At 43.0% G+C, this 26,589-nt stretch overlaps 1 protein-coding gene across 6 annotated transcripts in view; it reads left to right on the forward strand.

Moving 5' to 3' along the window:
- The window catches only part of RAB11FIP4 (RAB11 family interacting protein 4), a 123,761-nt gene extending 98,132 nt beyond the window's left edge, over positions 1 to 25,629 (forward strand). For 5 of the 6 annotated variants that reach the window (XM_082774880.1, XM_082774882.1, XM_082774885.1 and 2 more), the window contains 12 exons: positions 3,361 to 3,584; positions 6,873 to 7,064; positions 8,594 to 8,728; positions 10,208 to 10,243; positions 11,162 to 11,261; positions 11,613 to 11,716; positions 12,272 to 12,412; positions 12,958 to 13,039; positions 13,337 to 13,474; positions 13,978 to 14,136; positions 14,492 to 14,635; positions 16,440 to 25,629. In XM_082774880.1, the coding sequence (XP_082631006.1) occupies positions 3,361 to 3,584; positions 6,873 to 7,064; positions 8,594 to 8,728; positions 10,208 to 10,243; positions 11,162 to 11,261; positions 11,613 to 11,716; positions 12,272 to 12,412; positions 12,958 to 13,039; positions 13,337 to 13,474; positions 13,978 to 14,136; positions 14,492 to 14,635; positions 16,440 to 16,556 (1,572 nt within the window). In that variant the 3' untranslated portion in view covers positions 16,557 to 25,629. The remainder of the gene's footprint in view (positions 1 to 3,360; positions 3,585 to 6,872; positions 7,065 to 8,593; positions 8,729 to 10,207; positions 10,244 to 11,161; positions 11,262 to 11,612; positions 11,717 to 12,271; positions 12,413 to 12,957; positions 13,040 to 13,336; positions 13,475 to 13,977; positions 14,137 to 14,491; positions 14,636 to 16,439) is intronic. The other variant, XM_082774881.1, reaches the window with a different exon arrangement.
- Positions 25,630 to 26,589: the final 960 nt, after the last annotated feature.

Here is a 26,589-nt window from a genome sequence, read left to right on the forward strand (position 1 = left end):
TTTAAAGATTATTCTTCTGCTGGTAATTTAGGCCACAGAAGGAAAACTTCCTATGGCCGCGTACCTGTGTAACGGGGACAGCTGCACTTAAGGCTGGTTTCACCAAGCAAGCCTTGGTGCTGCCCACGTCCCCTGCTTTACAGGATTTCTGTGCACATCGGAGAGATCCTCATGCCTGGAAACACCACGTTATTACTGGTGGTTCTTTGTCTTGATCTCCAAGTGCTTAATAGCTGAGCACATAGATTGTACCCACAGAAAATGATCACGTAGGCTTCAGCCCCACAGTGGCTGTTTCTGGTCCATGTTGTGCACGGCTTGCTGAAGCAAGGACCTCAAGCACCTAGATGTAAATCAGCTGGAGCTGAGCCTTCCTGGCAGGGCTGCGTTTTGTCATGCTGCTCACTTTGGAAGGTCTGGGTGTGTGCCCAAGCAGAGGCCCTCAGTGCTTTGGCTGCCAGGTACTCGGAGAGGGCCGGTACTAGGAGGAGGTACGAGGAGGACTGGCTTCCAGGAGGGCTTCCAAGGCAGGCAGTGAGGCATTTCACTGGCTGTAAAGCAGGTGTTCGGGCTTAGATGGGTCACTGCCTCAAATAACTTTTTTTTTTTTTTTTTTTTTTCCATGGGGCTCCGAAGTGAATGTTTAGGAGCAGAACGATAAGGCTTTGAAAAAGAAAGGATGGTACTAACCGGCATGGGGACGCTGTGATCTGTGCTGTAGCTATGGTTCACAACTCTAACACCAGTCAATACATGATGGCTAGGTTGGCAGAAAGTGACAGGGAAGAAAAGTGAGCCGTTGGTCTTTATAGATGACACTGCACATTTAATTGCTAATGGACTTTTTTTTTTTTTTAAGAGCATCTAGGATGCTATTATTAGAAAAAGCAAGCGTGATGGTACCTACAGGGAACGAGAATAGTCTTTTGTGCTCTTTTTGACCTTTACTTCCTTGTGTTAATTTGTTTAATACCAGTGAGATTTGTCTGCTGTAAAGACTCCAGAAAAGATGTGCTGATGGGGAGGGAGGGCTGTGCAGGAGTCCTTTCTTTCTCTCCTCCCTTGATTTGCAGACCCGTACTTCAGGGATCTGCTGTGTGCTCCGTGCCTCTCTGCCCATCTTGGATCAGATTTTTACCAGCTGGTGCAATTCCATAATGGCAGTCAGGGCTTAATTGCATTAATTTTTTAAAGAGAAATGGGAGCTCTGTGCCTCTGGGGCTTAGCACAAAGCAGAACACTTAAGGGAAATGTTAGAGTAAATAAACTCTCCTGGATACTGCTGAAACATCTCAATTGCTCTTAACAATCTTTACTTTTCCAATACCTATTAAAAAGGTCTTACTGCTTGTGCAGTTTGTCAATCCCCAGGCACTTTGCAAAGAATTGTGATTGCCCCTTCTCACTTCTGAGGGTGCGAGGTGCAGGTCAGAAGATGTGCTGAAGAGCAGCAGGAGCAGGGCGGTCGGCAGCCAAGCTGCCAGCTCCCTGCGGAGGAAGGCTCGTGCCCACGCCAAAGGTGTGGTGGTGGCTCAGAGCTGGAAATTTGACTGCATGAGGCATTGAGGCTCCAGGAAATACCATGTGGATAGACCAAGAGTAAAACCCTTTGGACGTGTCTTGGAATGGTACTAAGGCTGACCCTGAAAAGGGGGAGAAAGCGTGTGTACGTGGGCTCAGCCCTGTACGGTGCTGGAGTGTCTCACTGGTGTCACTGTGTACCTGAAAGACCTGTTAAGAAGTCAGCTAGAAAAGCATCCAGATATTTGCTCTGGGTGCCTGTCTGGAGATCCAAACACTGCAGGTAAAGCTGTCCTTTTGGCTGCTCAGATGTTCATTAGTTAATTAGGCTTCTTGAGCAAGTGAGGTTGCTCTGGAATTTCTTAATCATCAGTGTGCTAGGAGTTTTCACAGTCATACAAATATTTCAGGAAAACATGAAAAATGAGACCTGCATTTCAGTAGCAGTTGTTGCAGATCTCAGAAAGCTGCAGCCTCTGGCTGACTCCTCCCGTGCTGAGGTGGAAAAAACACTAAGAAAAATTGGTGTCACTGACGCTGAGTACCACAAGTGCTGTAACAGGGGTTTTAATCCCCGTGGCACTAGCATGGGGGTGCTCAGAGGCTGCAGGGGACTGCCTGAAGCCATGGCACCGCCAGCAGCCCCTCTGTAACAGCGTCCCAGCAAGCGTGCTTGCCAGGAGGGCAGCTGGTGCTGCCGGCGGTGCCAGGCTGCTGCTGCCATGGGATTCCTCAGAAGGAGCAGGGCAGGAGGACAGTTGGACCTAAATACGGGCTATTTCTGTGAATGAAATGCTTTGTTACTTGTGCCAGTAAACTAAGCCTTAACTTGCTGGCAGTAGTTCAGCGGTGGGGCTGCCTGTGGAGCGAGCAGGTGAGCTTTGGAGCGGGGCTCAGAGTCAGAGCATTTGCGTGAGTTGCTGCCGAGCCCTGAGCGAGTTGTCTCGCTGGATGGGAACTGCCAAAGCAGTACTGTGCTGCCATGTATCAGACAGAGGACAGAGCAAAATGTTAGGCTTTATTTTTTCAATTAAGATTTTTCTGTTTGTCCCTCAAGGAGAAGAAAACACAAAGCAGCTTGTCCTGACTATTGTGAATGTTCATGGGGCAAGAAGGGGAGGGAGGGGACGAGCAGCAACAGGGAAGTGTTGCAGCAATAAGGATGACGTCTTACTTTAGCTGGTACTTAATTAAGACTGGTTCCAGGAAGAAGGAACAGATGGCTTTGTGCTCTTTGGGGCTTTTGGGGGCTTTTCCTTAACACTACCCACTGCCCTCCTGCCGCTCTCTCGTGTCTTTGATTCCTGGTAAGTCTTGGTTGGTGGTGGCAATGTTTTAACACCTGCTGACTTCCCCCCCCTTCCAAAATACAGATTTTTGCCCACCTGTGAAGACAGAGTAAGGTGCTACACTTATCTGGGTTGCTTTTGTTTAATTGATAATACACGAAGGGTGAAGTAACTGAGAGTTGGTCCTGCGGTAAGCTTCTTACAAAGGATGCTTCTTCTCAGATTAAAAACCCTTTGAGGATATTTATTAACTCTGCGTTTTGACAGTGAATTAGGCCAAAATTGACTGCATGTTATAACTGGGTCTTGCATCTCTCCTGTGGAAGAGACAGCAAGTCGGGGCAGTGTTCAAACCCTATGTGGAAGGTGCAAGCTGCCCTAGGGGCTTGCAGGATCTGGCCTTTGAAAAGCAGGTCAAGCTTTTTGTTTTATTGCTTTAATACCACTCATGCTTATTAGGGCATCCAGAGGGTGGGTTACTGCTTCCCCTGTATCCTCTTAGCTGCCTCGGGGGATGATCTGAATTGCTTCCCAATTCTTCTTTTGCCAGGGTGGTGAAATCCAGGACTGCGCCTACCTGGACAGCGAAGGTGCCTACAGCGAGTCGGAGCTCTTTCCTGATGACGACACGATGACGCTAGCACAGCAAGAGATTCACCATGAGTCTGACATGGACAGTGCCATCGAGAGTGCCCAGAGCTCGGAGGCCTCCGACGTGTGTCGGATTGAGGAGAAGGACGGTGTGCTTGGTGGCTTGTTCCTGCCTGGTGACAAGTGAGTGGTGGTTTTGCCCCATGGCAGCTCTGTTGTGAGGCATTTGTAAAAGAACCAGGGCAGAAGAAGCCTTTATTTGACTAATCCTTCCAGAAGGAGGCTGAGGATGCCTGAGGGATTTAGAAACTTGATATCCTTTTAAAATATAAGGGTGATAGATGTCCAGAGCCTCTAAGTGGCTTAGACAGTCTCAGCCCTGGCTTCTTTTGGTGTGTTCTGTGAACACTCATGGAACTTCTGTGTCGTGTGTTGAAGTGAAAATGTTGGGCTGTCCATTTCCAGAAAGGATCACTTTTTTGTCATCCCCCCAGACTTAGGATCTTCTGTGTTACTGCCCTTTACGTGCTGGAGTTGAACCAAATACTTTCCACAACATAGCACAATGTGGAGGATGTTGCTTTAGCCTTTTGTATGTCTGGGTATCCGAAGGTACGGGCACTGCTGACCTGCTTTGTGACTCCATGTACCAAATTAATTCTGTATTTCTAATTTTCCATGGTCATTAGTGTTCAACAGTAACCAGCATTTAACACAGGGTGTCCTGCCATGTGCGTGTGTAACCGTAGCTTGCTGTTAACACAAGAGTGTCTCAGTAATCCTAACTTGACTCTTTACAGGTATGTACCCAGGGATGCTGTTAAACGCTGACTTGTAGGGGAAGGGACCCAATCTGGTTTAATCCTGCTTGCCACAGAGCTAATGGAGTAGCACAGGACAGAGCTCTCCTGGGCTTGCTTTACAAGCCTCTGCCCTTTCTTCATTATTTTTGGCTTGTCCTCTTGGTTTGTGCCTCTTGAGCTTCTTTCCTTGCTTGGGCAGTTGTCCTCTCTCCTGGGCCTAATTGGGTGCTCTCCTTTTCCTTTCAGCCTCATTCCTGCTCTCCTGAGTTCCTCAGCTAGCTGAGATCTGGCCTTCTCCCACATGCCCTAGCAGCTCCAGAGACTTTGCTAAGCTAACTCCAGTTTTCATCATCTCTTTATCAAACTTTTCTTACTTTGCCATTCCCAGTTCTCTCTAAGCACCTACCCTTGCAGTGGCTCACTTTTACCCATATTGCTTTTGAAATGAGTATCTTTCCTCCAAACCGCATAATTCAGGGGGGAATTCGTAATTGTGAATGAGGATGGGATGGAACTTTGTACATCCTGTACAATTCCCATCTGGGTAAGCTGGGAAGTACTAAAAGCTGCACTGCTCCTACTAAAAAATCTTGCTTTATCCTTCAAGGCCTACTTAGCTTTGGTAAATTTGGGAAGCTTCGTGCTCTTGTGTTAGAAGTAACGAGAGAGGTTTCTGCCTTGGCTAAACCCAGATACCTTCTTGTTGCAGAAGCAGGTGGGTTGTGCATCAGTTGTGTGTCAGCACTTGGCAAAGTCCTGCTCTGAAGAACAGAAAGTAGCTTTAAAAACACACACACACACTCTGAAAGCTTCCTTTAGAAACTGTTAGAATGAGAAAACCAGCTGCTTTTAGCAACTCCCTTGAAAATGACTGAGCAACTCCTAGAAAGTTTCCAGTCTGAGGCTGGCTACGAATTCAGGATGCATCCTGGCCATGGCCTGTTTCAACCCAAGCAGCTTAGAGTTTGGCAGAGCTTACCAATGAGAAGTTCTAAGCGACACTGCCAAGCCCAGCAGTGGTGACTGACTGTAGCGTAGCTGCCATAAGAGAAATAAGAAAGGATAATTGTAAGACTTAGCCAAGCATTAGGGAAAACAGGCTGCTGAACCGCAGTCTGTTAGCAAGTGGTACTGTTCAAGGACTGTCTGTGCAAGAATGTGGATTTTATTGACAGTTATATGTTATCATCCCAACTGAGGCCTCGTCGTCAGCCTCCAACCTTGGTGGAAGTGTTATGAGGAGCGTCTTCCTAAATTGGTTTAGTGTAACAACACTGAGATGAAAACACAGCAGTTGTAATTACGCAGATTGTAGTTGCCCAAAATCTTCATCAATGCATAGTACGCCTGTGGCACAGCAGCTCTTTATGAATAGATGATAGTGTGATGTGTCAAGCTTCTCACTAAGCCGTCTCCTAGCCAAGGAACCTTGTTAGATGAAAGTCTGTTCTATTTCTAGATGAGCATTCCTATCTTTCATGATCTTCATCCTTTGATAATGTGCCAGGCTTGACTTGCTATAGTTTCTTTTAGCATAAGTTAGGTAAATGAGGTGCAGGTTTTAATGGATCTCCTCAAAACAGGAGCAACAAAAGAGCATACATGTGTAATGCTGGCTGGCTTCCTCTTCTACTAATTGCTTTTGAAGGGAGGAGATATACAAATAATGTTTGTGCCAACCACCAAAGCAACGTGGTTGAGGCTCTTGTTTACAGCTCCCCAGCACAGCATTATAGGAAGAGGAATCTCCCTGTTCCCAGAAAGTGCAGGGCACTGTTAGGAGGCTCAAGGCAGGTTCAGAAAAGACACCAAGGAGATGATGTCCGTGAGCTGCTGGAGGTCAGTCTTAGCTGGGAGCTACTGTCCCTGCAGCAGGCATGTTGGTTGTGGTGTGTTGGTCGTGGTGTGCTCTGCCAGCTGCTTTGGGCTGCCTGGCTCTGCTGATCCTTGCACAGGTTTGTGTACCTGCATGGCTGCTCTCACTCTTAGGTTGTGGTCCTGCCATTCCCTACCTGTTTGGCGCTATCTTGGGTAATTCTGTGGTAACAAAGCAGCCGATTCTTGGGGTTCGTATCTCCTCTGAAAGATGCATTTTGTCATGATGGAAGGAAGGGCTGGGATCCAGCCTTGGGTAGGCAACATCTCTGGTTTTTGTGACTCTCATTCCCAGCTCGTCTGGCACGTAGTGAGCTGAAAGTGTTTCTGGCCACACAAAAGAGAGTGGCTGAAGTTCATGGGGTGGGAGAGAGGGTTTATGGAGATTACTGGGAACTGGTTGTGGAATACAGCAGCTGCCTCAGTCTTGTACGCATCCCTTTCACTGCCCCATGCATTTCGGAGATGTCTGCACAGTTCCTGCATCGGCTGAAGGCCCATGAGCAGCAGCCTTCACCATGTGGAAATGGTGGCTGAGGATTGCCAAGCTGTACTATTAAACTGCATTGGCTGGTGTCGATACAAACCCATCTCACAGGTAGCTCGTTTGTAGGTTCTCATGCATTTGTCTTTTAAGTCACCATGAAAAATGGACATCAGGTACATTTGTCACTTCAGTTGTTAAGTGGACTACAACTTCAAATGAGGGGACAAACTAAAAAGGTGGAAGGCTCCATGTGAGGTGAGATGCTATCAAAGTCGGCCCTCCAGACGTTTTGACCTCTTGTTTCAGGTCAAGTCCTCACAACCCTTCTGCAGCATCCGACCTCTCCACTTACTCCACTGCCTCTCTGATCAGTAATGAAGAACAGTTTGAAGACTATGGGGAAGGAGATGATGTGGATTTCACTCCCAGTAGCCCATGCCCTGATGATGAGACCAGAACCAACGCCTACTCTGACCTTGGCTCATCTGTATCTTCCAGGTTGCTCCTTATTCGTTAACAAGTTTTTTCACTTCTTTTTGTTCTTCTCTGAGCCTGGGTGACCATAACAGAATTTCCAGTGGTAACACAGACTTGCCTTAAAAGCAAACTATTAGTTCATTTTCTGCCCTCTGACTGACAAATTACTTGATAATCAGAGTTACAGTAAATACATTGTTTCTGATAGCTGCTGTTGGGTTCTGCTGAAATAACTGTGCTGCTCTGCTTGTAGAGTTTTCTTCCGATTGCAAGCAGCAGATATCACAGTTAGGGGTTAGTACTGGAAGTTACCTGCTGTAAGTCAGATACCAGCTTAGTGCTATGCACGAGCCTTGGTGCAATGGAGAGAAGATCTGCGAGAGAGCTGTTTCTCCTTAGCGTTTTAATACTGCAAATCCTTAATATTATCTTGTAAGATGAAGTTCTATATATACAGACAGGCTGGTGTGAAACAAGCATCCGTATTGACTTTGAATGTCTTGGAGAACATAAGCAAGTAGTTGCTGTCTGTTAGGAGCTGGAAATGCCACCACAGTCCACCAGTTCCTGGATGCAACCACACTCAGTAGCTTTTATGTCCTATGACCAAGCCAGTTGCTGATTTAAAATCCTTCTCCAAGCAAGGGAGTGGGTGAGCAGGGTTGGGGAAGAGCCAAGCATGTTGAAGACTAGGATTTGTCTGCTCGAATCACTAGTGCATGAAGGTCTTGTGCTTGATTGCTGACAAGCTCACTGCATCCCACTGTTCCACATGCAACCCTGGCGTGCCACCCTGTGTTTCATGGACCTCCACGATCTAGCCTCACTGCTGCTATCACGATGCATGCAGAGCCAGCATCCCTCTGTGCTGCCCTTTCATGATAATGGCTTGTGTCCTGAATCCTTCCTTTCCTCAAGCTTATGTAGTCCTTTCCATTCCTGGGGCTCTGTGCATTTCATGCCACAATTGGTCTTTTTTTTTTTATGTATATTTCAGTTTATTTTCCCTTTATCATGCCAAGAGCTACTGTTATCTCCTCTTTAGACCTATGTCCACCTCTCCCTACCTCCTCATTCCAGGGTTCCCTCTGCCCTACCATCTGTGGGATTTCATGTGATTTCTTCCTGCCAGACCACTCTGTTTTTATCTTCCTGCCTTTCTCCTGGACGAGGGAGCCTTCAGGTTGCATGCCACGCAGGGGCAAGATAGGCAAGAAGAGACAGGGGGACACTGCTGAGGTGAACATACTGCTGTAGCTGCTTTTGCTACGTGCATCATGTGGGCTCTGTGCATCTTGCGCTGTTCCTCCAGTTGCCCAAACTGGTTCTTTGCATTGATACCCAGAACGTGTCTTCTGGAAAGCCTGAATTCAGGCAGGTAGAATTGCCCTTAAACGAGCATTCCTCATCATCACCTCTAAGACAGATGGGCCGTGGTGAGAGGTGGTTCCCCACGTCCCTCATCTGTGATTCTGACACACAGTCAAGAGGCAAAACCTGCTCAGGGTTGGTTACTATAGCCAGTAATCTCTCTCCTTTCCTGCAAACAGTGCTGGCCAAACACCCCGAAAAATGAGGCATGTTTATAACAGCGAGTTACTGGATGTTTACTGCTCACAGTGCTGCAAAAAGATAAATCTGCTCAACGATTTGGAAGCCAGGCTGAAAAACTTGAAAGCAAACAGGTAAGCAGCCTATTGCACTGCTTTTAGCAATGCTCCCTTGAAATACAACCATCTATTGGCAGGAGGGGAGGAAGAAAAGCTGTCTGCTTCCCTGTGTCCCGTTCAGTCTTACACACATTGTGTTTCTCTTGCAAAACTGTAAGAAATTCAGACCTTGACATCTTGCGTGAACAAAAGTGCTGTTCCTCATTAAGTAATAAGTATTTTCCTGTCTTGAGTGTATTAATGCTGTCTATGCCTTAAATATTTCAACCAATGGGCTCTTTGATGACAGAGTGAGAGTGATATTTCCGGGATTTTTTCCCAGGAAGTGGGGTCTGCAGTACTGCTTAGGTGATCGTAACTCTGCACTATGTTTATCTCCAGGAAGAAGTGATCTTGGCAGATCCTTAACTAATGTGTATAACTTTACATATACCTCTCATGAAGCCATTGGTCAGCAGAAGTGCTTCAGTCGTGTGGGGTTTTTTTCCTCCTAAAGAGAACTTGAAATAATGATGAATCCCAGGGCAAAAGTGTCTTTGAGGGTTGTTTGTAATTTCAGTTTTCCTTACATTCCTATCCCTGTTACTCCAACCACTTCTAAGCTGTGCTGAGCACTTGGAAGGAATCCTGCATTTCCAACAATCAGCTGGGTTTTTTGAAGGAGATTATTCGGTGAGCTTCTAGCTCCCTCTAGAAACTGAATATAAATCCCGCCTATCTACGTAGTCCTTGGCTCAGAGCACAGTGCTCAGAGCTGCTGCTTTTGATGACACAGTAGCATCATACTTGATAGGAACAGTGTTCCTGCCCTAGCAAGGACTCTGCTAAAACCCAGACCATGCCTGGCTAGACTTTTGGTAGTTTTATGAGTGAGGTTGTACATACCTGGCTGAAAGAGGGTGGTGCTCTGATACGGAGCTGTGCGTCTGTGCGCCTAGAGATGTGGCATCTTGTCAAGAGATGCAGCTGGATATTTTGATTTGGTTCTAGTGCTCTTGTCTGGAATCTGGTCCCTCCTTTGGATAATACCAGTCTTTAGATGCAAAAGAAAACTAAAAATTGAGAACATCTCAGTTTCTGTGCTGAGCTGGGAAGCATTATGATGAAGGATAAGCTATCTGTTTATAAAATCATCTGAAATTTGGAAATCCCATAAACATCCATCACTAACTCAATGTTCTTTTGTGATGTTTCTAATGTTAGCTTCACTCTGATTTACACTGACAAATTTCTGCTAAATATAACAGTACTTGCAGATTGACATATTAATGATCACAGTAACTAGTGGCTCCACTCATCTTCACATTGTTAATAACTGCAGATTTTGATTAAGTTGTCTAAGAACACTGTTCACGGAACCTTTTTATTTTTTTCTACTAAGAAATCAATATTATGTTTCATTGTGCAATTCAGTTGAAGATTAAACTGAGATTGAATTCAACACTGATCAAATAAGTGTTTAATTCCTATATCATGCCTTCTGTATCTTTGTAGCCCTAACAGGAAAATATCAAGCACAGCTTTTGGAAGGTAAGTGTCTTTAACTTTTTTTTCTTCTGAATACTTGTGGAATCAACTGTAACAATTCCATAAATGGGAGTAGGGGGAGAGAGGAGGAATAAATTTGGTGAAGCAAAATAAGCTTTCAAGGAAAGGGTCCTATATTTGGGTAGCAGTGTTACAGAATAGAGAAGTTCTAGTTTTGGAGCAGGTCCCTGAACTGGAAAGAGCTCTGCTGAGAAGAACACAGATAGTTGCTTTGTTGTCTGCCAGTTGTTTTCCTTTAAATTGTTATTCCATCATTCCAGCTACTGCTTCTTTCACCCTGGTAGTACAGGACTTTTTGTTGGTTTTGTTGCTAAAATGCAGAGGATAGCAAGAGCATGCCTTTGAAAAGGACCTACAGAGTTGTGGTCTTCCTTTGGCTTAGTAAACCAGCCCTGGACTGGGTAGGGCTGTAAGTTTCAAGAATATTTTAGATGCTCTCTAGTATTATGTATTCTGTATTGGGAACTCAGATTCAGATTTCTTTTTTTTTTGTTCTCCTGTTCTTTTAAAGAAGCTCTTACTGTATGAAAATTTCTAGATTAGATGTACCAACCAGTGCACAGTGGTGACCTTTGAATTTCTAGTAAAGCAAATGTAACTTGGTATGTAGTGTGAATAAAGCTAAGTAGGTTTAAGGCAATGCTAATGCTGGTGACAGGTCTTATCAAAAGGAACAGAGAGCTCACACTCTGGAACTAATGTCATTGGTTGTGCTCAGTATGACTTCATTTATCTACCAGTCTCTTGTAAGAGTTGTGCTTAAGCAGTTGTAATTGTCATTGAAATGATAGCACAAATTTTAGCACTGGATGTTGTAAGTGCAAAGCCAGGCTATAAGACAGCACCTACACTCCTTTTCCTCCTTCCTCAACTAAAATAATTATCCTTCTGATTTTCCAGGCAGCTCTTCCACAATAGCAACTTCAGCAGCAGTAATGGCAGCACAGAAGACCTGTTCAGAGACAGTATAGACTCCTGCGATAATGATATAACTGAAAAGGTAAGAAGCTGTGTGTATTGCAATTAATGTACCTAACCAAATCCTGCTGGAGATGTATATCAATTGAGGAAGCTGTCTTGCTCACAGTTACCAGTGATACGAAGTAGTTCATTCGAAATGTCTAAGCTATTCCATTAATATTAAAACTGCTTCACAAAAATGAAGGAGCTATGGAAGTACAGATCTAGGGGCATTGTATTGGTACCTCTTTACTGAGTATTTGCATTGATCACCTGGAAGGGAAGTATGCCCTCTTAAATGGTTACCATAGCCAAATGTCAATTAGAAAAGATGCAGGAATGTATGAAGAGATTCAGACTCTCAGTTCTTATTCTCCACTCTCCTTTCCAGGTAACGTATCTAGAAAAAAAGGTTACAGAATTGGAGAACGATAGCCTGACAAATGGTGACCTGAAGAGCAAACTGAAACAAGAGAACACGCAGCTAGTTCACAGGTAATGAAGCACAGAACCAGTTCTCTATCATGTCACAGCAGTGCTAGAACAAAGTTGGAGGGAAAGAACATCTCTACCTGTAAAATGTGACCGAGTTTTCTGCCTTGATACTGATAGAACAAAGCAAGGCTTCATGTGAGAAGTCCAAGTGGAATAGGGCTGCCTTACTGAATTTTCAGCAAGTAGAGGAAACTCTCTAGTGCAGAGAGATGTTACTAACTTGTACAGAACAAGCTCTTTTGTTATAAGGCGGGTTACCATTAGGTTTTATAATGTGCATAGCAAGAACAGGAGGCTGGTTGTTGCTGGGGGAATAGACAGACTTCTTGAGACTGAAAATGAAGGAATTATAGATGAACTGATACTACTTAATTCTTTGCATGTTGGGAATATTAAATACCAAGAGAGCTACTGGGAGAGGTTAAATGTTGAGGAAGATGGTGAAGTAGAATGGAATAAAGAAGTGAGGAGGGAAGCAGGCAATGAAGTTGCATGCATTTTTTTATTTTTAAATACACATGAATCTGTTACTGAAATGAGACTTGGCTTCCTTAGAGTTCATGAGCTGGAAGAATTATTGAAGGACCAAGAGACATCAGCAGAACAGACCCTGGAAGAAGAGATAAAGAGACATCGAGAAGCATATACCAAGTATGAAAAAGAGAAAGGCACGGAAATTGAACTGCTAAACACAAGGTAAGAAACATCTTGGTCCCACCCAGGACAGAGTACATTTATATTCTCTTCCTCTTTCTTCTGTATGTAAATGTAGGCTGATCACACCCAGACAGCGCACAGGTGGTTACAGGGTAATAGTTCTACAGAGTAGCCATGCGGTTGCATGTCTAATACCCTTTTTGCCCAGTCATAGCGGGTGGTTTACTTTTATACACATGCCCCATGTAGACAGCTTAGCTGGTTACGTGGCGTGGATTCAAGGAGGGAGTTGTAGCTAGCTGTACCAGACATTTGTATCTGTATTATTTTCTTTATACTTGATTCTTTTTAGATACCAGTTGTGATGAATATAAGAAATTGCATGTCAGCATAGCGTTTTTGGCCCTAAAAACAAACAAACAAAAAGGAACCCCATAACTCGTGATAAAAATGCCAGGATTAGAAAGGTTTTCTTTATTGGTCCTTCTGTCAACTGCAAGCAAAATTGCTTTTTAGAGCATGTTGTTTTGCATGTCTGTATTCTTGAAGAGACATTTGCTGTAAGACTTGTATTATTGATACAGGGTTCAGCAACTGGAAGACGAAAATGGTGAGCTGAAAAGCACTGTCACACGACTGAAATCGCAAACAGAGAGATTAGATGAGGTAACAAAACTCTCGAGTGCTGATTGAGTCCTTGATGTCATGTGCAAATTGACAGCAGCTTGATTTGTGTAAAGGCAAACTCATATAGTGATTGGCTCCGGTCTTCTAACTGGCCTTCCCTAAATGAGAATATTAACGGATTGGAGCATTGGTCACTGTTAGTGGCAGAAATGCCCTGAGACACATGCCAGTTTACCTGTCTATATGTAATATAAATGTGCTTATAGATTGGTGTTGTAAAACTGAGGATGGCTCATGCACTTGTAAGCTAGCTGTGAAGTTCCCCATTTATTCCAGGAGAGGCAACGCATGTCAGACAGGTTGGAGGACACTAGTCTGCGACTGAAGGATGAGATGGATTTGTACAAGAGAATGATGGATAAGCTGCGGCAGAACAGACTGGAATTTAACAAGGAGAGGGAAGCCACGCAGGAGGTAAGCGTGAGGCAGGTTGTAAGATGAGGCAATTGTGCTTAATCTGCATGGAAAGCATCTGAAAAAGTATAGACAGACAGGATGAACACTGAAAGTACAACATCCAGTGAATATATTACTGGATTGTATTTCTATGAGGGGATACCCATAGGGCGTTGAATGTTGCAAGAATACTTAATAAAGGAGAATCCCAAAGGGTTTACAATTCTTTGAGAACTTGGAGCCTTGAGTGCATACCATAAGACTGCTTTACTAAGCTTGCAAGGAGAATTACGCCTCTCAGATGCCAAGCTTGGATGTCAGAGCCTCTTCCAGCTCTGAAGCAGTGTGGGTGATTTGCCCTTCCACAGAAGGCAAGAGGCTGTATTTAGGAGTGTCTGGCCTCGACCAGGCTTACACAGTGCTCTTGTCACAGTGCAAAGGTGCAGCAAAGGGATGGCTGCTGCCAGGGAGGGCTGGTTATGCAGAGACTGGAGAGACATGACCTTATTTTATATCTGCAGCTCATTGAGGACTTGCGGAAGGAACTGGAGCACCTGCAGCTCTACAAGCTGGAATGTGAGCGTCCTGGACGTGGGAGAAGTTCCTCATCCAGTGTGAGTGAATTCAATGCCAAAACCAGAGAGGTGGAAATGGAGCATGAAATAAAACGGCTGAAGCAGGTGAGCGGGGAAGGGCCTCACAGTCTGTGGGTGAGTCCCAGTGAACTGTGCAGGACTGCTCTGAAAAAGGCCTATAGCTGCACATCCTAGTACATTGCTTCTAGGTTTTTGTATCCCCTCCTGCTTCATCTTTAAGCACAGGATGTGCATGGCATTCATCTAGGATTTATTTGCACGGGTGATAAAGTTGTACACCTAGGAAACACCTGCAGTTCAGGTGGGGACAACTTGCCACTGGTAAGAGAGTTGTGAGCTTGTGTCCTTACTGTATCTCATCGACACTAGCTGTGATTTTTTTTTTAACAAATCCTTGTAGGAATAACTTAAAATCAATGCTTTTTTCTTCCTTAAATAGGAGAATCAGAAACTTCGTGACCAAAATGATGATCTTAATGGACAGATTCTTAGTCTGAGTCTTTATGAAGCTAAAAATCTCTTTGCAACACAAACAAAAGCCCAGTCTTTGGCTGCTGAAATTGATTCTGCATCAAGAGATGAGGTAATATACCTTTTCATTAAGTACTAAATCCAAAAATCTATTTTTTTCAATTTAATTAACGGTCAACGTGAAATTGTCTGAAGTTGACAAGAGAACAACAGAAAAATGTGTTTTGTTAGGAGTTCAAAGAGTATTAGAAGACTGTTTTAAATTAACAGTGGTTTTAGGGACTCCTTTTAACATAACTCTTCCATTTCTCCCTCTCAGAATTGGAATTACTAGAATCTCAGTGAACTGTTTTACTATGGATTTATTTTAACATCTTCTATCTTACAGGGGACTGTGGTATTATGGCATTAACTTCACATAGACATTGCTGTAGCTAGTTAATTAAATCTTCTCTCTCCATTCTAAAATTAGTTCTAAGTTACTTCAGTAACAAGTTTTCACTTAGATCTAAATTTGCCCTGTAATAGAGCTGAATTCTTGCAGAAGTAGGCAGTGTGCAAGTAATGATCTGGTAATGCTTTCAAAGATGTTGTAGGAGACTGTTTGCATGTGGGCTGCATCAAGCTGGTACAGCTTCCTTTAAGCTGCCGGACAGATCAGGAGATCAGGCCAACAGAAATGTAAGAGTTCCCAGAGAAAACGACGAATTGGGGATGAAAGAGTTTAAAATGAATTGTTTGCTTTTTATGCTTTTTTTTTTTTTTTTTTTTTTTTTTTCCTGGACAGAACGTCCCATTTCTTCTTTAAGAGGAAACTTTCTTACCCAGTTTTTACTGAAATGGCCCTGTTAGCCTTAGCCCCTGGATGGTCCCCTTAAAGTGAATTACATACTCAAATTTCTTGCTGCACTTGAAGAAAGGGAGTTTAATTGTTGCACTCTAATTGAGTAAAAGCAAATTGGGTTTTGCTATTGTCAAGGCATCTTTATTTCTCCTCCAGAGTCTCATGGCTCTGGCTCATGCAGAGAATAGCCAGCACTCCTCTAAAGGAGCAGCGTGCCTCACAGCTGTGGCCCAGGCTTAGTAAACCTCCCAGACCAGCATAACTCTTTCCCATTGTGCTGGTTTTCCTGTCTAATCAAAGTGAAGGTGAGAGGCTGCAGGTTCAGTGTGGGACTGCCTTGCAGGCTAATGGAAATGGGCACCTGAATCACATTAGCTTTAGGAGGATCTGGGGTTTTGACACTTCTGGGTAGCTTTGGCAGCTTGATATTAAACACGCTGTGTATAAAAAAGCAAGCTGTTTTCAACTTGGAAATATTAAAGGGCCTTTCACAGCTCAAAGGTCTAGTGGAACACAATATGTATTTAATGTAGAACATGAAATATTCAGTGGGTTGCGCTTGAGGAGTATGTGTAGCTATGGTTTGTTGGGTTTTGTGGTTTTTTGATGGCTTTTAAAAAAAAAAAAAGTGTACGATACAAAGGGAGCTCCTGTTGTTCTCAGCCCAAAACACAGCAATCCATGTTCTGCTCAGCAACCTTCCATGCAAATCTACTGAAATCTGAAGCAAGCTGGGTACCATGCATTCTTGCATTGAGATGAGTTCTTGCTCATCCGTGGTGTGGGTACAGGATGGATTGGTGTGCTAGATGTGGAATTTGTGTTTCAAATGACCTGCCAAAAGATTCCTGGTGGTGACTGCTTACCGCCTTCCTCAATAATAAAGGTCTTTCATATGCAAATCCTTTCTAACAGAGATAAATGGAGGAGGCAGGGGTAGAGTATCTGTCATATAAGGTAATGATAAGGTAATGGTGATCTTGAGCAGGCACTTGTCTCTTGCCTTGCTAAATTCATGCCATTATGTAAACTAGTTACAGTGCTGGAGGAGTAACTTTGAAATGTGTTTCAGCTCATGGAAGCCCTTAAAGAACAGGAAGAGATAAACTACAGATTGCGACAGTATATGGACAAGATCATTTTGGCAATCCTAGATCACAACCCATCTATCTTGGAAATAAAGAATTGAAGAGAACACAAAAAGGAAAAGCAGCAACTGCCTGATATCTCTGCACATGCCACTGGATCTAAACAACACTGATACTGTAAATCTATAAATATATATATACACTACGTGTGAGTGTGGGTGCGCGGGTGTGTTTATATGATGTTTGGTACACTGTTATTTGTCGTTGAATTGGCTTGGTTAGATTTTTTCCATGCACTTTCAATACCTGTGACAAGATAGTTACTGTATATTAATGTAATAACAATATAACTGGATCATGCTGTTTTAGATACTGGACAAAATGATTCTACCTCTAGTTGTAAAGGTAAAAAAGACAATGGAAACATATGGATGTGACCCTAACTTTAGGAGCAGGAATTGTTCTTTCGTTCTTCCAGGAATTTGGGTACCACAAACCGATCAACATACCCAGGTTCAGTTCCTGACTGGTGCTGACTGTGTAATTTCCTATTCAATTTAGCTTTATTACTTAAACCACACATGGGAAAAGAAAATTTGGGGAAAAGGGGAGACACAAAGTGTGTGAAAGAAGTGGAAGACACTGCTGAATTGTTGCTATCTATGTAAAATCACCATCCACTTGTTTGCCATTGTCAGCACAAAGTGCTTTTTATAGAAGATCACTCTGGAGCCTGTTTTGGGATGTTCTGAGCCAGCCCACTCTTTAGTGTGTGTGCACGCATGTGTATGTTTTATGCCAGGGTCCCTGTAGCATTGAGGCTAAGAAGCTCTTCAAATCTATTCCCCTATTTTCAGGGGTTTATTATGGGCCATTGATATGAATTCTGGGATCCTACACCTTAATTTTAAAGATTTCACTGAAGAAATATGCCAATTCTTAACCAAAAAAAAAAAAAAAAAGGAAAAAAAAGAAAAAAAGGAAAAATTGCATGAAATAGCCCACTTCTTGGGGAGGAGGAGCTGCCCTTGAAATCAGGTGATAAGTTGCTTTCCAGACACTGCACTCTGGAGTGACTGAGTGACCTTTTGTGGGCAAGCTGTAGGGAGGACCATCTCCATCCTAACACAGCGCTGCAGAGAAGTGTGCCATGGAGTGACTTCTACCTCTAGGGCAGTAAAAAGCAAAAGAGCTTGGTCTTGCAGAAGTTACCAATCCAGACTGAGTACACATGTGCGTATCTGAGGCTCTGAATAGGGAATACATCCTGATTTACTGAGCAGTTGTGCAGGTGCTTAACTTTAAATGCGTACTGTGACTGCTCGTAGAAGTCAGTGGGACAGAACAAAAGCTTTAAAGTTGAGTGTGTGCTAAAATGCTGCCTTAAAGAGGGGTGGACTTCAACACGTGCCTGTGTTTTCCTTAGCTGGATCTGTGTACTGTAGGGCTAGGCCCTTTTTAATTAATAATTATTGCAGCTTATATAAAAGAAGCTGATGAAATTGGCTGATAGTTGAGTGCTTAAAAATATAAATTATTCCATGCATATTTTTAAGTAAAAATTTCACACTTCAAATTCCTTTAGATTGATGCCAACTGACACAGAAAAATAGGCCCAAGTATCTGGCTTTTTCCCAGTGTGTAGAGATGTTTCCTCTATTGAATACACTCCCCAGAAGAATGTTACAGTAGCAATGACTGTGCTTTTCTGTGTATTTCTTGCTGTTGGCACTGTCTCGCCCCTAGGATTCTCTTGATGTATCTTGGTGTGTATATGTGATGCATTTTTCGGGATTTGAATACATATGGTATGTATTCAGTTACGGATGTAAATATATATACATATATTTTTCTGCAGTCTCTGTGCTCTTGCCTTCAGTGATATGTTACTGGAGTGATGAAAAGGGGGGGGGGGGAATATTGAAATCAGGCTTTGTTGAAGGCAAGAAAATAAAATAAATTTGTTTCTATGTATCTGCATTAGGCAGGTGTAAAGTAACTGGAAAGCCAGAAGGGACCAGAGGGATAATCATGGGACGCAACATCCCAGCATGCGCAGGTGTCGATAGGACTTCAGTGCACTGGGAGAAACGTTAGTCTTGTTCAAACAATAATGTCTTAGGGCTGGATTCCTGAGGCTATAGGGTAATCAGGAGGAAGGGATTTAAGGACAAGTCCTTTACCAGCTGGGGACAGTATGAAATGTTCTGTGCTAAATTGCAGCAGCTTCTGTTTGTGGAGGAACAGGTGGAATGCCAAGGACACCCCCCCACGTAGGCACTGTTCCCGCTACTGCTGCTTCTGGATGTGCCACCCAGCAGGTAGGAGAGAAATGGTTAAACCAGCCTGGCACTACCTACAGATCCCTGCCAAAAGGACTCTTCACCTGCAATTCAGTGATGACAACTCTATCTGAATGGTGATGTCAGTGGGTTGTGCCAAGGACTTTGCTCTTTTTGTAGGCCGCTGAGAACTGTTTCAAGCTGTCAGGTGGCTGTTGCTAATCTGTGACAAGCAGGGCTGGGTGAGCCAGCAGCCCTGCTACCGGAGCTAACTGTACTTGGTAAGTTACACTTCTGTCCTGCCCCCACACGGTGGATTGAAATATGAGCGAAGCAGTTGCAGGTCAGACTGGTGATTGAATATTTTTCCCCTAAATATTTTGACATAAACTGGACTTGTCTTCAAAATGTTAATCATCTAAAACCCATTCCTGTTAGGGTCAAACATCAGCAAGTGTTGAGGACTAGATAACAGAAAATTATGCCGAGCACTGGGGATGCAGAGCACCCGGCGTACTTCACTGAAACTACAGAGTCCATGGACTTGAATGGAAGAAGATGTGATTGTAGTGATATCCAGGATTCTGTGCAGGTACTTACACGTAAGAAATGAGTGGTTACCAGTAGTGACTAAAGGTCACTAAATCTGCCTGAAATGCTGGAAATGGCACACTAACCAAGGGTACCCAGCAGTGAATTTTATGAAGACTTGCAGGACTTCTAGTTGAGCTCTGCACCCAGCTGCTTTAGAATTTAAAAGCTGTTCCTTGCTCTGCAGTGTTTGAATTTGAAAAGATTTGTCTTACCACCATGTTGGTGGTGTTTGTAGCTTTGTTTTATTGCATAAAGGAGTTGCTTTTCCACTCCTGTGGGTCTGTTGGTGTGGTACTGCTTTCCATAGTGTTCAAATACATATCCAGACACTTCTCGTGTTTTACAAGTAATGAGTTGGAGGTGGGGGAGGCATCTCATTTGCAGATACATTTTAAGGAAATAGTAAGAAAATAAAATTAATAAAAATAATTAGCAATTGATTTTTTTAAACTGAGTCTAATATTAGCTCCCTTGTAACTACAGACTTTAGACCAACTTATCTTGCAGTCCAAGCCCTGGAGAACCCTTCTATCCCAGAAAATAAGTCATCAAGTTTTTTGAAATAAAGGTAACTTGCTAATAAGGGACCATCTTTGGTGGGTCACCGGGGCAGTAAGAAAAGTAATTGGATACCAGTTTTCCAGAGAATGCATGTTTTGATCAAGTGTCAGACAGACATATTGGCAGAATAGAAGGGAGATTTGGGACATAGGAAGGCACTGTTTTCAGTGTCTAATCTCTGATAAATGTCTTATCTTTACTGTCATCTTACTTTGTGCTCACAGGCAAGCTGGGGAATCACAGCCTGCCTCTGTGTCAGTGTTGTGCTTGGTGGAATAATGGTTTGGCTTTCCTGGATAGATAATATCAAACAGAAATATGGTATCATCTCATTCTAGCAATACTAAAACGTAATAAACATTGTGTTAAAACCATGCTTCTCATTTAACCCTCAGGGATGTAAATGCACTCCAAGGTACTATATTTTAATCTGCTCTTTAGTTCTTTCTTCTGTAGATTCTGAAAAGCTAAGTGATACTCTGGTCAAACTAGTTGCAAACCACTGCAGGTATTTTTGTACAGTGGAAAAAAAATATGACTTGCTTCTGGCTAGAAGCAGTCCTTCACCAGGCTAATCACACACACAAGCTACTGTGGAAAACTCTCTCTTAAAACTTGCACTTAAAGTTCCTGCAATCCTGAAATGTGGTCTTTCAGGATTTTCTGATACTGGCTGCTTCACTCCAAGTATCAGCCTTCAACTGCTACCTAGTTCTGGTTTCAGAGTCTGGTGCTGATTCAAACTATATTGACATTAGAACAGCATTTTTCAGCTTCTTTAATAACTTCTAATAAAGACTCAGGCTGTTGGAGAACTTGTCGTGCTTTGAAGTGCGACAGTGACAAACTAACCATCCGATCTATTTCTAAAGGAGTTTTTAATACATAGATTTGTAGCAAGTCTCAAAAAAAAAAAAATCAATACACTTTTGCTGCCAACTTTCCTTTTACGGTCTTGGGAGAAATTTGGATGTTCATCAGCCTGCTCTGTAGGCAATTGAATGCAGCATTATTAATTCTCAAAGATGTGTATCAACAAACATCTTGCTCTCTGAATCCAACAAGGCTCCGTTCTACTCTCCAGAGAGGATCTTAGCCTACTGTATTTAGACTCTAATCCAGTTAGTAATAGAGGGTTTGGAAGCTAATATGTAAACATAGATTGTGGCCTGCTACATCAGTCACTGTTCAGCAGACTACATCATAGTGCTAATGGCGTGGGATGAGTCTAAGGACTAGAATTTACAAATAAATCCTTTATTTTCTTCTTTGATGGCAGTGAATATACCTACAGTGTTTTCTTAAAACAAATACTGTATGGTGTGGTCTGAGGGATTTTTTCCAAGAAAGGAAGGAAGTAGCAGCTGATCAAACACTTGCCAAATCAGTGACTTGGCTTATATTGATTTCAGTGAAAACTGACTCAAACTTTAACTGAGCAGTTACTGGATTGGTTCTAGTGTAAGCAGCAATGCTCATATTCTTATGTCATTTGTTACTCAAGGAACATTGTCAAGAAAGCACGACTTGTTATGTACCACAGCTGATTTGAAAGGAAATAAACTGTTCAACAGCTGCTGGCAATTTGTTCCTTGACTGCATCCTTGGGATTGTTTTCTCAGTATTTTTCAATCCAAAATACGGATTCCAAGGCAATTTGCTATTAAAGCATGTGGCGTATGTGAGTTTGTTCTTACTTAATGAAACTTTGTGTACCATAGTCTGAATCGTGTAGTCCTTGCAAGCGTTCTGTTCTGCACAGAGGGAGACTTTGCTGGGGCTTCTGTGGTTGTTCTCTGTTTTAGGAGAGAATGTGGGTTCAGCTGAGCACTGCAAACAAAATATTTCAATAATTTAACCAAAGGCTTGTGTGTCTAGCACACAACAAGGCGGAACTTGAGCTGTGGATTATATTTACTAGGGTTATTTTATTATATAGTGACTAGAAGAGGTTTGAAATCCTCATTGTGAGTAGCTATTTTCCTTTTAAAGAAATCAACAGAGATATAGAGAAAATTCTCACCTACTGCCTCCCATCCTTTGTTTTCTATAGTCGCTAAAGAAAGAGGAAAAAGGGAAGGAAAGAATTTTGTTATGCTTGGGGAAAAAAATAAAAAGGATAAAAAATAAAAAAGGTAAAAAACAAAACCCCCACAAACCTTGAAGCCTTATTTGCTGTCCCACAAAGGAACCTCACTTGTCTGCCCTTAACCAGTACTGATGTCTGTATCATATTTTATTTCCGCTTGAGATCTTATCTGTGGTCATTCAGTCTCCTGCATCACTGAGGGACAAAGTTGAGGTTTGCTGAGAGTTAAGAGTATGTGTGAGCCCTTAGCACAGACTAGCTCAGTTATCAATGGCTTGTGAACGTCAATAGTAATCTGTCTGGGAGGGAATTTTGTGCTGAGTTTGTGTTTCAGGAAAAGCATTAGACAGGCTCAAATCTCCTTCTTGAGAGTGGGATTCACTCCTGTGCTTCTTGGACAGCTTTCACCCCCTTGATGCAATGGGCTGTCTGGGGAACACAGGACTGCCCCTTCATTGCAGGGGAGTGGTGAATGAAGATGTTGCTTTCACTATGTTTCTATCATGACAGGGAGCAGCCACTGATGAGATTCAGAGGGAAGTCCCATCTCCATTATGCTTTCAAGATCTAAAAAAAAAAAAAAAAAAAAAAGCTTGTACTTTTTTAGACTAAGTCCATCCTAGTGAGATTTTCCTATCTGAACTCTTATGTCCATTGCTGCTCCTTGGTTAGCACTGTTTGACAGTGATGATGAGTGGTGGTGTAGGTGGTGCAACCACCGTGGCTGAAACCATAAGCTGTCCTCTACAGCATCTCACCTATGTGAGCTGCCTTGTTAGAATATCTTTGACTAGCCTGTCCAAAAAGACAGCATAGAGATAAGGCTGCAAATGCTTTTCACACAGCTCTGGTTCAGCTTTATTTATATCAGGCTGTGACTTTGTGAGTTGCTGATAAAATTTCTAGATCAGTTGTAACATCCTGACAATTCACTTTTTTTTGAATCTCAGTCCCAATGTCTCTAACAAGCCATGAGTCTGCAGCTTATAGGCAGTGCTGAATAACGTACTGGGAAGTGCTCTAAAGTGCAAGAGTTGTTTCTTTGTGGATTTCCTCCCCCAGAATATTTTCTGTTGACATGTACACTCTTAGTCTTGACCCCAGCCACGGTGCTCACTGTCAGAGTATCTATGTGCCATGGGGTAGCTACGTTGAGCAGCTGGGAGGGACAAACACAGTATTCTTGGCTTCAGTACAGCTTTAGTTACTGAGAAGAATTTTAGCCCTGGCTTTATACCAGGCAGGTCCTCTACATGTCTTTTGTGATCCTGAAGACAAGGTGTGTCCCATCTGCATGACAAAATTGTGATTACCATGATATGCAAGCATATAGGGTGAATAAGACTGAAGTCCATCCAGGTAAGGCAGCACAGGGTTGTCCCTATAAGCTTTACCTCAGTTCTGTATACCTATCCAATTGCATGCTGTAACTGTACACTCTGTTTGCAAGGCACAAACTTAATAGCTTAGCCTAGCAAGCATAACTTAGAGACAACCAATTCCCCTTCAGACAGAAACATCTGCAAGTCAGGTCACTGTACCGTAGTTTGTGACGGAGCGGAGCCAGATCACAGTGTTACATTGCCTTCCTTAGACTTCTGTTTGGTGTATTGGCATAAGTCTTGAAATTTTGTTCAACCCTGGCAAAAGGGTAGGCAGGTGATTGCTCTGGCAGACCTGTGTTTAATACACAGTAAGTAATGGGTGCAGAAGGGCTGCAGTTACTCTTCCACCCAGATAGTTGGAGCAGTCATCTTTTTACACTACCCAACATCAGCCCCGTTTTATTTAACACCTTATCCTTAGCTAAATTATTTTGGCTTTAGAGAAAGGAAATTTGAAGGGGGAGAATTTCATGTCATGTGAACACTTCAATATGCTACAGGACAGTAAATGTTGCACTTACAGTATGTTTAAATACTGGGATATTTTGAGAATTACTGTAAAATCAATTGTGGGAGCCATTTGTTTTGCTTTGTTGCACAGATTGTACTTCAGTTTTTTGCATGGTTATACATTTTAGTACTTGTGCCTTTCACTTCTATGTTGTGAGAACATTATTTTCATGTTTCATCTGCTTTTTGGGGTACTTTTTATATACACTTCTTTCATTTGATCTTCATCTCTGATTTTCATGTAATGTAAATGTGTGTATATATAAAATAGATCAGATTTGTATTCATGTGCCTGAGATGTAAAAAATACTCATTTTGTACAGGTTTTTTTTAGAAGCACTAGGTCATGTTCTAACTTAGCAAATGAGGTTTAACATAATTAGCAGCTCTTTGTCTTGTTTTAGAAATGTTGTGTCAGGTGGCTGGTCTCTTTTTTATAAGTCAGTGTGACACGCACTCCCTGGATTTATTGTTCTGGTATCACTACGAGACCAATTCTATCCACTTGTTAGTTTCAGTAAATTCAAAATAATAAAACATCTAGATGTATGTTAAGGTCCTGCCTTGATGATTATGGTTTTTATTCACATTATAGAGAACTTGTTTCCTTCTATACTTGAAATGGACATCAGACAAGAACTTCATTTTAACACATTGCCCATTTAATTTCAGTTCTGGGATTATTTTTGTGGGAGTGGGTGAATAATTTACTTTGCCTATTGAAATCAAAAGGGAAATAGCAGTGCCAATTTATAGACCCTCCTTCTTAGGGTAAAATGCTTTGGATTACTACTTCTGTTCCCTTCCAGGCTTCTGTGGCAGCTTTTACTGGATCTGCACAGCTGAAAGTGCAAGGTGTTAAGAATATGAAGGTAATAGGGCTGGAATTTCTTGCACAGATGATTAACTATCTCTAACCTCCACTTGCAGATGTGAGAAGTTGGGTGTCTTGCTTTTCACATTTTAGCAGCTGCAGAATAAACCTCCCTTGGGACTTATAGCGTAACACCCCTGCAGCATTTGGGAAGCAAAACAGATTCCAGGTGAGACTGGGCCACCTGTAACTCTTTGGCAACCAGGGCCCTGGTCCTAGAAGTGTCCTTCCCTCCCACCAACCTCTTCTTGAGCTGGTGCTTTCATTTCTTGAGTGTTGACCCCCTCATCTGGTCAGATGCTTGAATTGTTCCCTCTCTCACATGTATTTTATCAATACCTGATAAGCCTCACTCACCAGCCTGCAAACATGGTGTGAGATAATAAATAGTGTTAAATCACAAGAGGAAAAAAAAAAAAAAAAAAAAAAAAGGAAGAAAAAAAAGAATAATATCCTCTAAAAACTCAAAGACCCAAGGTTTTGATCTGTAAAATACAATGTTCTGTTCTCATGGAGGAGAATTTTTTAAACTAAATTTGGCATCCACTTAAGACCACAAAGCTGCCTTAGAAGCAAGGAGGTGGTTTTATTTTTTTTTTACTTCAAAGGCTGCTTGGTAAGAAACTGAGCAAAGTCCATTCACTCCATTGTTACAGGAAAAAAAAAAAAAGCCAGCAAAAATGGCAAATGATTATTTTTAATCTTGTTCTGTAATTTACAACACAAGTGAAGTGATGTCAATACTGTTGCAATGTGCCATTACACTATTTTAATCTGTATTTTCTTGAAATACTTTCTGGGGACAATAAAGCTGTCCTTGCTAATGTGGATCCTCTCATGTACCTGTATTGTACAAACATATGTAAATAAATTGTTTGCTTTCCCTGCATGATTAAAAAACTGTCTGTGGTGGGTGACTGATTTGATTTCCCTGTCTACCCTGAATCCCTGGCGCACGCTGCGCGTACCCACCTCTATGTCTACACTTGTTTTAAAAAGATTGCACAGCTCTGCTCTTGCCCAAATGCCAAACTCATTAGCTTTGGCCGAGTTACACAGATGTCGCTAGGGAATGAATTTGTCTCAGTACACGCTTTATCAGACAGCCGCAACTCTGTTAAGTTTCCAGGAGCTTTGTTGGGTACATAATGCTCAAGCTTCGCAGGGCCGATGTGTTAATCTCTCCACCCACAGGCCTCCTCTTCTCAATTGATGGCAACTCCAGCTGTGAGCTGTTGGTGGGATTTGGGCCAGCTTTTTTTAATCTGACTTAAATATCATTACTTGCTGAGCCGTGCGGCTAACGAGGGCTGGGGGGAGAGTGAGTGGCGGGCGGGGGAGGCCGCCTCCTGGCTCAGGCCTCCGGGGGCAGCAGCTCTGGGCCAGTGGCTCCGGGCCGGGGCTAGTGGCCCAGGGCCGTCGCCAACTCGCCAACCATCGCCCCCAGAGCCGTGTGTGGAGGTGGCAGGGACAGAAAGGGAGCCCCGGAACCTGTTGGGGCCCGGCCCGGCCGGAGGAGCCGCCACTCGGGCCCAGCCCCGTCGGAGAAGCCACCACGTCGCCCTGCGCAGCAGCCCCCTCAACCGACGTGCTGAGGTAATTTTTTTTTTACTTTTTAATTTTTGAGTCGCCAGACCCTCCGGCTTGTTCTCTGGTCTTTGTTTAACTGCTGGAGTGAAAAATAAAATTAAAAATGCCAGCAAGGGACAGGCAGTTTAGGTCAGGGCCGTGCTTGGCAAAGCTCGGTGCAGTGATGGCGTCACCTCAGGGGCAGCAGGCCCCGGGGCCGTGCTTGCAGGTGTCGCTGTGGAAAAAAGGGGTCCAGGATGGGGCCATTAG

The sequence above is a fragment of the Aythya marila genome (assembly GCF_965140915.1).
Source record: "Aythya marila genome assembly, chromosome: 18".
NCBI classification, from domain to species: domain Eukaryota; kingdom Metazoa; phylum Chordata; class Aves; order Anseriformes; family Anatidae; genus Aythya; species Aythya marila.